The 11226-nt window shown below is 28.9% G+C and overlaps 1 protein-coding gene across 1 annotated transcript; it reads right to left on the bottom strand.

The window, feature by feature from the left end:
* Positions 1-258: 258 nt before the first annotated feature.
* LOC120086468 (Dynein light chain type 1 family protein) lies at positions 259-1904 on the bottom strand. The gene is made up of 2 exons (XM_039043140.2): positions 1678-1904; positions 259-660 (listed from the first exon to the last, which is right to left on the bottom strand). Exons 1-2 carry the CDS (start codon positions 1813-1815, stop codon positions 457-459), a joined length of 342 nt encoding a protein of 113 aa, XP_038899068.1. The 5' UTR covers positions 1816-1904; the 3' UTR covers positions 259-456.
* Positions 1905-11226: the final 9322 nt, after the last annotated feature.

Raw genomic sequence — 11226 nt, 5'->3', positions numbered from 1 at the left:
CTATGAGTGTTTTTACATAAGTTTTGAAAATATATTCAAATATTTGCATTTCTTAGCATAAAAGTTCTTATTATTATTTAACTAATTTCAGTAAAAATTAACTTTTTGAAAAACTAAATTTAAGATTTGTTAAAAGTATAAATATGAAAATTAGACAATTAAATGTACAAGGATTAAAATTGAACAAATTTCAAATGATATATTAACCTAAAACAAAATTACTTACCTCATGTTCAAAAATTAAACATGTATCAATCATTCAAAATAAATTTGGTAGCATAAAATTGATTTTGAAGGATGAAGCGTATGATTCGAAGTAATGGTCTCAAACATAACAAAGTGATTTAACGGCTTCAAAATCACTTAGAAACGTATCTTTATAGGTAGTTAATTTGCGTGTATATATATATATATATATATATATATATGATAGAGAAAGAGAATGGATGATATTAATCATGCTTTGAGAGTCTCCATAACAGAAAACTGAGTTGGCTGAGGTTGTTGTTCTTCTTCTGAGGCAGCAGAGCCCCTAAAGAGCAAAATTGCAAGGCTTCCAACACAAAAATAGATGAAGCACCCAAAACAATGTGTCACAAATGATCCAAAATCTGTCCCCACTATGCATTGCCATCCTCCCCCATATATCTTGTCAAATTCCTGCCCATTTTTCAATCCAAACACGTTCTTAGAAAACTAATTAATAATATTCTGTAAATTATGAATAATAGAAAAGATTCATTACGATGGTAGCAATTTTAATTACAAAATAATAAACACGACCTTAGTGGAATAATTTACCAAAATTTAATCTTACACCCATATTTTAATGGGTAGAATACTAAAGCACCGTTTTGTTTTTTGTTTTTTATTTTTAAAGATTAAGTATAGTTTCTCTCAATTTCTTAAAATGATTTGCATCTTTCTTAGTATAAGAGTAGCATTTGTAGCCAAATTTTAAAAATACAAACAAAAATATGTTTCTTTTTCTTTTTCTTTTTCTTTTCTTTTCTTTTTTTTTTTTTTTTTTTTTTTTTTAATATTTGATCTTCTATCTCTATAATTCCGTACTTTTAAAAAACCAAATGAATCATTTTTTTTTCTTTTTGATAATTTATGGGAGGGAGAATTAAAAAGAAAATAAAAGAATTATAAAACTTCCACATAAATTTTTCCCCTTTTGTGAGATTTATTATACTTCATAAGTTTATATTTATTTTTAACTAAAATATAATTTTGGTTCATACTTTTAATAAATCTTAAATTTAAATTTTTAAAGTTATTTTTCAATCGAAATTGGACAAATAATAACAATACTTTTCATATAACAAAAGACATTGTGTACACATTTTCACAATTTATAAATCGGAGTATAATACTTAGGTGTATTCGACTCTCATCATAGATACAAACTTTTTTAAATATATTTGATATATGCAAATTATGATTGGACAATTAATTGTGATGTTAAAAAAAATGTGTCCGTGTAGTCTACAAGGATACACCAAATATTTTTCTTAAGAGAAGGGTAACAGGGGCTAATTTTTTTTAAAAAAAATCCAATAATTAATTACCTTGAAAGGCTAATATAAAGATTTATTGAAAATATAGAGACAAAAATTAGACATTTAAAAAATAGAAGATGAAAATGATATTTTAACTTAGAATAAAATTTACCTTTTTAATGAAACGGGCGATGTCAGTGGCTTCAGTGACATCGAAACTGTCAAGTGCCTTAGCCGCAAGGTTCAGAGCGTCTTGCTGCATGGCTTGCAACATATCCGTCTCTCCGATGATTGCTTTCCCTTCTAACATCGCTAAAAATTAAATATACTCTCACAACACACGGCGGAGCTGACGGCGGCTGTCGGGGGAGGATTAGAAGGGAGCACAGATTTAGTTATTATATATAGAGCCTTTAGGATAAACTTCGGCTGGTGTTTCTGCCTCACCCACGTCCATATCCTTCTCTATGTGGTCACTAACGGATCTTCGCAGAATCATGCCAAATACGTCCTGTCTTATTAAGTCAATGTTAAATCCAAAAACTTAATCCAAAGAATATTCGGATAAGCTTTAAAATTTTCCATATGATTTCTATGCTTTTATATATGTATATAATGTATCGTGTGTTTAGATCAATACAAAACATTAACATAGATGTGTTTATTGAACAACTTTAGCTTAAATAGTATGGTGTGGTAAATATATGTTATCTAATATGGTGTCAAAATTCATAAAACCAAAATGAGCATTTGGTCCAATAAAAAGAAATTGGGATTCGATTCTCGTGAACCCAAAAGAGACACCATCTTGAAGGGATATGTTGAGGATCTCGCATTGCAAAAATCAAGGGTATCTCACGCTCTATGCAATATAGACGGACTATTCTTCTCATTGTCATTTGGTTTTGAGATGGAACTCCATGTTATCTAACTAAATAATAGACCAATTGTAGGACAAAAATATGTGTCCAATAATATATGATATGCATAATCAAATTGATATATTTTCATATTAAAATATCATTCATATTTTAGGACTTATTCAATTTTAGTTTTTCTATTTTCTCAATTTTAATCTATATATTTTCAATAAAACTTAAATTTAGTATTTGCTGCTAGTTTGTTGTTGTTTTTAGAAGTAAGTTCAAGAATAATGTATTTTTTAAAAGTAATAACAAAAATAGGGTATATTGGAAAGAAATTACAAAAAGTAAGGTGGAGAGAGAAAGTATTGACAAAAATAGGGTAGCAAAATCGTGTACACGGTACACGATTTTCGAGTTTCATATTTTTATTTTTTTTATTGCTTTTTGATTTAAGTGGATACAAAGGGAACAAATCTATTTGAATTTTACAGTAAAACAAATCTATGTGAAAAAAATCTACGGTAAAATAAATTTATTTGAAAAAAATAGATTTAGTTGGAAATTTGATTCAATTTTTATTTTATTGTAGGTTTTTAAAAATTTGAATTTCACAGTAAAAAATACTCCAAAAATACAAAAAAAAAACACTAAAAAATAATAGAAGACAAAAGTTGGAGAAAATATGAAAAAAAATATATATTTAACCTTAATTCGTGGTTAGAAATTTGATTTAATTTTTATTTTACCGTAGGCCTTTAAGAATTTGAATTTCACAGTAAAAATTCTCTGAAAATGCAAAAAAAAAAAAAAAAAAAAAAACACTTAAAAAATAAAAGAAGAAGACAGAAGTTGGGAGAAAAATTATTTTTTCGTGGTTGGTCTTAAATCGTGGACGGGATACATGATTTATGTGCTGACTCAAAACTCGTGGACCCCGTACACGATTTCACAACCCTATTTTTGTCCATAGTTTCAAACAAACCCTATTTTTATCAATAAATATTAAAATAACATTATTTTTTTAAAAAAAATCTTGTTTTTATCAAAATTTCTTTGCAGTACCAAAAATATTTGAGCTAATTTGATATGTTACATTAGTATTATATTAATTGGAGATTCTTTAAGTATAATAGTTCAAATTTTAGGGAAACAGAGAGTATCTAACATGTAACAAAATAGAGAGATTAAATAGACCTAAAATCTCCACAAAAAATCCGTTCGATCATAAGTCCACGTGACAGACAACCCGAGTAATTATTAGATGAGAAATAGGGTAGCCAATTCGTAAAAAAAAGTCATCTCACATAAGGGTGGCATGTTGGTTATACCAACGAGCTTTGATGCTTAAAATCAATGCAATGACTAAAGTGGAACAACATACTTGTATATAGATTAGCTTTTACTATTTATAGAGTTTTCACCACCCTTCTTTTAAACATAGATTCAATTAGTGATAGCTAGATTGCTCAACTTGGTTAAGACCCAGCATCCGATGGCTTCTCGAGCTCTTTTTATCACCTTAATATACCTTTTCGATCAAAGGTGGCTAACGGATCAAAGTCACTTGGTTGTCCCACTCTTTTTGGTTCATTAGATTAATTTTTTTTTTTTCATTTACAAAGAATTATTTAATCTTACTAGATTCGATATCATTATCAAAAGATGTTGATATGATAATCAATTAACGAAAGTAGTACGTATTTATCTGACTTATAATGACCTTATATTCGTTTAAAGAGGTGATCATTTTTTGGCCATAGAATTGGAGCTAAAAAGCTCGCCCACTAGTGTTTTGATAGGGGTACTAATGGACAAGAAAAAGGTGGCATAATGTGCTTTGCGTTCAATTTCTGGTCCATGTTTAAACTCCCACAGACATGGATTTCTAATGTGGTCCTTCATTAAGATTCCGACAGGTGGCATCTGTCAGGTCTTGCCACATGTAAATAGGAAAAATATTTGTATTTATAATCATTTTAAGAACAAAACGTGTTTAAAAGTAGGTAGTAATATATTATAAAAGTAGTGTTTATCAATTAAATTTTCAAAAACAAAAAATTAAGGATCCATTTGATAATCTTTCGTTTTTTAAAATTAAGTCTGTTTTTTCTCAATTTCTTACAACAGTTTACATATTTGTCAAGTAAAATAGTTGAATTTTTAACTAAATTACAAAAATAAAAATAAATTTTTAAATGCGACTTTTTTAGTTTTTAAAACATAACTTGGTTTTTGTAAAAAAATGGGAAAAAGTAAATGATAAAACAAGAACTTTAGAGGTAAAATGAATGTTTATAGTCTTAACTTTCAAAAACTAAAAACAATAAATTTAATGGTGGAAGGAATGTTTATAAGTTTAATTTTAAAAAACTAAAAACCAAAAAGTTACTAATGAACCTAAAAATTCCAATATATTATGGAGCAAAATAATTAATTTGATTCAATCATACTCCAAGGATTATGGAAATTTGTGATTCTCATTCTATTTACTTTGTATTATGTGATTATGTATATACATATATAATGAAAAATAGTTTTCGACGTGGGAGATTCAGATTCTTAAATATGATGGATAGTTTTCTTCTCATTCTTTTATTTTGCTGGATCTTCTCATTATATTTTAATTCTCAACATTCATGTTCATTTTTATTCATAAAATTGTTTAATATTTATTATCATTTCACTTCTATATATGATTATACCAATTATTTTTTCCATACACATCAAAAGATTACTTAAAACTAAAGAATATTTAGTCTAATGTAATTATATTTCTCATTTCATTCAAATCAGATATAAGTTAAATAAGACCGTACGTGAGTTGAATAAGACTATTTATATTTTGGCTGATTGAAGTTGTCATAAAATTTTATTGGTTTGACTATTTTATTTTTCAGAATTTTTGTTTCTTTAGTTGTAGAATCAATTGTCATTAATTTGCAGTGGATTTGGCTTCTAAATTTCTTGTTCCTTTTTAAATAACTTCTTACACGTCTCGATTTAAAACTATAGGTTTCTTGAATTTCTTTTTGACATGTTATAATATAAGGGTGGAAATGTTGATTTTCTTTTCCAAACAGTAAATGTTTTCTACAAAAGGTAAAATAGCATATACAACTACCTATTAAAATATCATTTTGAATTTAAAAAAAATTGTAATTTGGATGTATGTACTTTAGAGTTTAATCAATATTAATCCATATACTTCTAATAAATCTTAAACTTAGTCTCTCAAAATTAATTTCTATTGAGATCTAATAATAGTAATATTAATAGTAATTTTTATGCAAGAAAATATAATATGTCAATATAGTTTCCAAATTAATAGTGAGATTGTAATAGAAAACGGTTTTTTAAAAAAAGAAAAATCCGCAAACTAATAAACTAGTATTGGGAATGTATTTAAGATATATTAAAAATAGAAAAACTAAAATTGAACAAATTTCAAAGTACAAAGACTAAAATGATATTTTAATTTTGTTCGCACGAGGTTTATAGAGAAACTCGCTTTGTAGAGTTGAACTTGTGTTTGTATTGATTTGATGCAATGTGATTCGATCTCTAATACTTGATCATCTGATTCTCTCTCGGTTGAATACATACATTCGATTTGAGGAAGCAGAGAGTGTGATGTTTTTGAAGTTGAAGTCTTGGAAGAATGCTTGTATCTTCAAAAGACTTTAGTCTTCAAGTGTAGTCAACTTTAAGAGTTAAGGAGTCTTCTGATTGTTTGGAGAATTCTCTCTAATCCCTCTAGAGTGTTAAATTGTTTAACCCCACAAATAAAGAGGACTCCTCTATTTATAGAGTTCTCATATGGACTACGTGGTCAGGGTTTGGTTGGTCCATCGATTTACCCTTTGGGCCAAACTAATTGAATTTACGCTTAATTTGGCATTTGGGCCAAGTTAAGCCTATTTTTGGGCTCAATTGGACTTTAGCCCAATTTATAATACCAAATTGGATCGAATTAATTTTAATAGTCGTGATGAAAACAAGTGACGTCATCAAGATTTGCCAATTTACGTCTTCAATTTTAATTTGAGACCCATGTCAACTTCTAATTAGTCCCAAATTCAATTATTGTATTATCGTTATTAATTTGGTAAATAACGTGAAGATTTATAATTGGTCTAAAATTTCTTCGTCAACAAACTTATTAACTAATAGATTACACACATTTATATATCACGCATATACACATATATACACGTATGTATTATCTTTGAACATTAACCTTTAATTTCAATTTGATAGTGTATTAAGACAATAATTTGGTACTGGTTCATTTTGTCAAGTAAATAGGGCCGACTCATTTGCAAGAATTAGTGGACCGCATTAGTTGTGTTTCCAAGGTATCTGGAAATGTTTTTTCTGCCCTATTATTTTTTCCCTCACTCATTTCCTTCCTTCGGAAATAGAGGCAAATTTCCTTTGGTTTCTTCTTCACAAAGAAATTACATTGATTTAGGTCTCGTTTGGTAATCATTTAGCTTTGAATTTTCGTTTTTGAATACTAAGTCTATTTCATCCACATTTTTTACAACGATGTGCATATTTCTTAAGAACAATAGTTGAATTCTTAGCCAAATTCCAAAAACAAAAACAACTTTTTGAAAGCTAATTTTTTAATTCTCAAAATTTGACTTGATTTTTTAAACCATTAGTGAAAAGTAAATAACAAAGGAAGAAATTTGGAGGTGGAAGTAGTGTCTATAGACTTAATTGTCAAAAAAAAAAAAAATTACCAAATGGAGCCTTAAATATTTAAGGTATCAAATTCACACTTCAATTTTTAGTTATCAATTCGAAATGCTGATTGGTGTGCCATAGAAACCCAATTCCTTGAAAGCAAAAATTGATGTGAACTTAGTGTTAAATCACAATTGTTATTTGCTATCTAAGATTTACATAACCTCTAATCTCAAACGTGTACTCATTGGAGAAAGGAATGAAATTGTTGATGTCAAATTTTGGCCAAGGAAAAATGCACTTGACCTCCACATGACAACAACCATAAATTTGTAATTTGAGGAAGAGAGAACCTGCAAAATAAAGAACAAAAGCTTTGATGCTTGAGTCAGTAAGAGAACTAAATAATAAAGAAGAAGTTAGAAGTTTAAGTTCTAGATTAAGATCTTAGATCCCAAATCCAGTTTAAGTTCAAGTTACCTCGTATCGAGTTATAATGATGTATTTATAAGAAGAATGAGATGGAGTTTACCTTTTTTCTTATGATAAGGATGAGATGGATCTTTCCTAATCTTAATAAGCTAGTTAGATATGATTAAATAAATCCACTCTGTCTTGTATTTATCTTCTCTTTTCCTGATTTTTGGCTTATCTTGTGAGCTCCAAATTCACTAACATCATTAGTCCCCACTCCCAAGTTAGAATTCATGGTTCAACTTTTTATTATTATTTAATATAAGTTGGACACTTGGAGCTGAACTTGGGAGTATTATTTTTTAAAGCACACAGTTTCATATAGAAGACAAAAGATTATGACAAAATGTTTATGTCAAACATATTTAGTTATAATGAATAATATGAGCTAAATTTAAACAAAATTGCTATTAGTTTTCAATGCAATATTAGAAAATTTCAAATTTCAAATAAAACTCATCCAGGATTCCATAATTTAATAGAAATCTTAAAGGTAGAAAAATGCTTTATTTTTCTTTCAGTCTAAGCCCCCAATATCTTGTATTCTTTCTTGATCTTGTTTGTTCAAGTCTCTAAAATTTGTCTTTTGATTGGTTTTTTACTATGAGTTGAAACTCTCCAATGTCTTTTACCATAAGAGACTTTTCCCATGTAGAGTTGTCGATCTTTTCTTTGGTTTATAACTATATGAATGTAAAATTCTCAATGTCTTTTACCACAAGACTTTTTCCTTGGGTTATATTGCAAACAAGTTCAACTGGTCTTGATTTCCATAATTTTAGAGCACTCTTGTTCCCATAGACCGTGCCAATTGTTGATGCCAAATTTTGACCAAGGAAAAATGCATTTGACCTCCACATGACAACAACGGTAAATTTATAATTTGAGGAAGAGAGAGCCTGCAAGACAAATAAAAAGGGATGTGATGCTTAAGTCAGTAAGAGAACTAAATAATAGAGAAGAAGTCAGAAGTTTAAGTTCTAGATTAAGATCTTAGATCCTAAATCCTGTTCAAGTTCAAGTTACCTCATATGGAGTTATAATAATGTATTTATAGGGAGAATGAGATAGAATTTACCATTTCTTCTTATGATAAGGATGAGATAGATCTTTCCCAATCTATATAAGTTAGGATTAGATATGATTAAATAAATCCATTTTATCTAGTATTTATCTTCCTTTATCTTTTCTTAATTTTTGAATTATCTTGTGAGGTCCAAATTCAACAACAACGGGAATCAAGAAAAAGTTTTTGCCTAGTATCTGAGAAGAAGATGAGAAAAAAAACTAGTACTCCGATCCGGAAAAGCAATAAGCATATGAAGAAGAAAAATGAATGATAGATGAGAAAAGAAGATGAAATGGTTGGGTAAAGAATTAATTCAGAACAAAAAATTAGATTCTAAAATTAATAAAACTAACAAAATGATAAACTTTTAAACGAATAGATAGTTACTCGAACTCACTTGCTTGACCGGATGTCAACAACGCATGAGTTTATGAAGAAAGTTTCTACTTCCACCACAACCATAATTTGGAAACTCCCATGCAAGCCTATAAAACCCTTTGGCAAATAAAAAACTTCCAATGTGAGACAACTAAAAAGTTCTTTTCCTTGATTTTTCCTATGGGCCAAAGCCCGAAGTCATTCCCAAAAATCCCTCACGAAGGATTAGTATTGCAATGTGTGTGTGTGTATATATATAGATATAGATATAGATATAGATATATCACATGTACTGGGAATTAACCCTGATATCATTATTTACTAAGGTATTATTAAATTTTTCATACCATTGTTTGGAAGCTTGCTTAAGACCATAAAGAGATTCTCTAAGTTTGTATACTTTGTTCTCTTGGTTAATAACTGTAAAGCCTTCAGGTTGTGTCATATATATTTTCTCTTCTAGATCATCATTAAGAAAAGTAGTTTATAAATCCATTTGGTGTATTTGAAGACCATGGATGGCAGCTAGGGCAATTAGCTCTAGTAGATTCTATTTTAGTCACCGGAGAATATGTATCAAAGTAGTAAATACCTTGTTTTTGTATATAACCCACTACTACTAATCTAGTCTTTCATATTTCAATTGAACCATCAAGTCTAATTTTCTTTTTCAAAATCTATTTACACCTGGTTTACTTCCTTTAGGGAAATCTACCAAGTCCCAAGTTTGTTTCGTGGCAAGAGTCTAATTCACTCTTAATAACTTCTTTCCATAAGTTAGTCTACATAACTTAAAGCCTCTTAGTAAGTTTTAGGATCCTTATTTCTATTAAATACATGCATGCAAATTTATTGTCTATAATCTCGCCTTTTAACTAAAAAGGTAGTTAAGAAACCAGGACCAAAATCTTTCTCAATTATATGTCTCTTCTTTTAGGTTCAAGTTCATGCATATTATCAAAAGTAGACGATGAAAGAGTAGATATCTTTTCAGTTTGAAAAGTACAAACCAACATTTTAACTACCCTAATCATGGGAAAGATATGTTCAAAGAATTAAGCATCTCTATATTCACAAATTGATTTCTCAGTCAAATTCATAAATCTATATGTAGCACTATTATGAGCATAACCAATAAAAACGCAATCAAAGGTTTTAGATCCAACCATAGGTTTCTTGAAGGTTGGATATGCTACTTTGGCCAAATACCCCCACACTCTCAAGGCTAGGCGAATAACCTTTCCATAGTTTGTATCATGTCTTATCCAACTTTTTGTGAGAAACCCTGTTAAGAATTAAACAGTCAAAAAACACAGTTTTCCCCACATTTTATCATATAACTCAAAACTTAAAAGCATAACATTCATCATTACTTTAAGTGTTCTATTTTTATATTCAACGATGCCATTTTTTTAGGATAATAAGGTGCGGTAACTTCATGTATAATACCAATTAGTTCACAATACTCTTTGAGAGATTTGTCACTATATTCACCACCATTTTCAGATCTTAATCTTTTAATATGTTTATCCAATTGATTTTCTACTTCTACTTTATATTTCACAAATATACTATCTGTTTCATCTTTTGATTTTAAAATATAATTTTTATGTATACAAACAAATCATTTAACTATGAGTAAGTGCTGATTTCAGCTCAACTCTTAGCATTGCTAGGTTCTCCTTGCATTGGCATTAGAGTTGGATATTTTATTCTTATTCTTGTTTTCTTTTGCTCGTTGATTCCGACCATTCACTTTCATTTTGGCTTGCCCGCACGGGTGTCATGTGAATCATCTAACTACGAGTGAATGTCATTCACAATCCAACTCTTATCAAGTTGGATTTTCTTGCACTAACATTGGAGTTGGCGTTCTTTTTTCAATTTTTTGTCTTCTTTTAATAAGGTTTTGAGTTGTAAATACTCTGATTTCATCAAATCAAACTTCTCCCGCCCCTAAATTTGGAGGTTAGCAAGGTTCTCATTGCTGGAAATCAAATGCCAGGTTGATGTAGATTTTTTTTTTTTTTTTTTAAAAAAAAAACGAGGTTTGATTCAAGACTTGCTAACATGAAGAGTTGAAACACATAACTTTAAGAAGATAGCAAAGTCTACGGTCAATGCAGTCCTAGTGATTCTATAAGGTAAGTCACTTAGTATCATCATAGTGGTTAAATTGGCGTGCATGCAAGCAAAAGGAATGGAAACTTAAATGCATACAAGCGAAAACCAAGAAGCAAGA

This window comes from Benincasa hispida, chromosome 9 (genome assembly GCF_027475165.1).
Source record: "Benincasa hispida cultivar pf3 chromosome 9, pf3_genome.v1.1, whole genome shotgun sequence".
In the NCBI taxonomy this organism is placed as follows: domain Eukaryota; kingdom Viridiplantae; phylum Streptophyta; class Magnoliopsida; order Cucurbitales; family Cucurbitaceae; genus Benincasa; species Benincasa hispida.
This window is presented reverse-complemented; position numbering and strand designations above follow the sequence as displayed.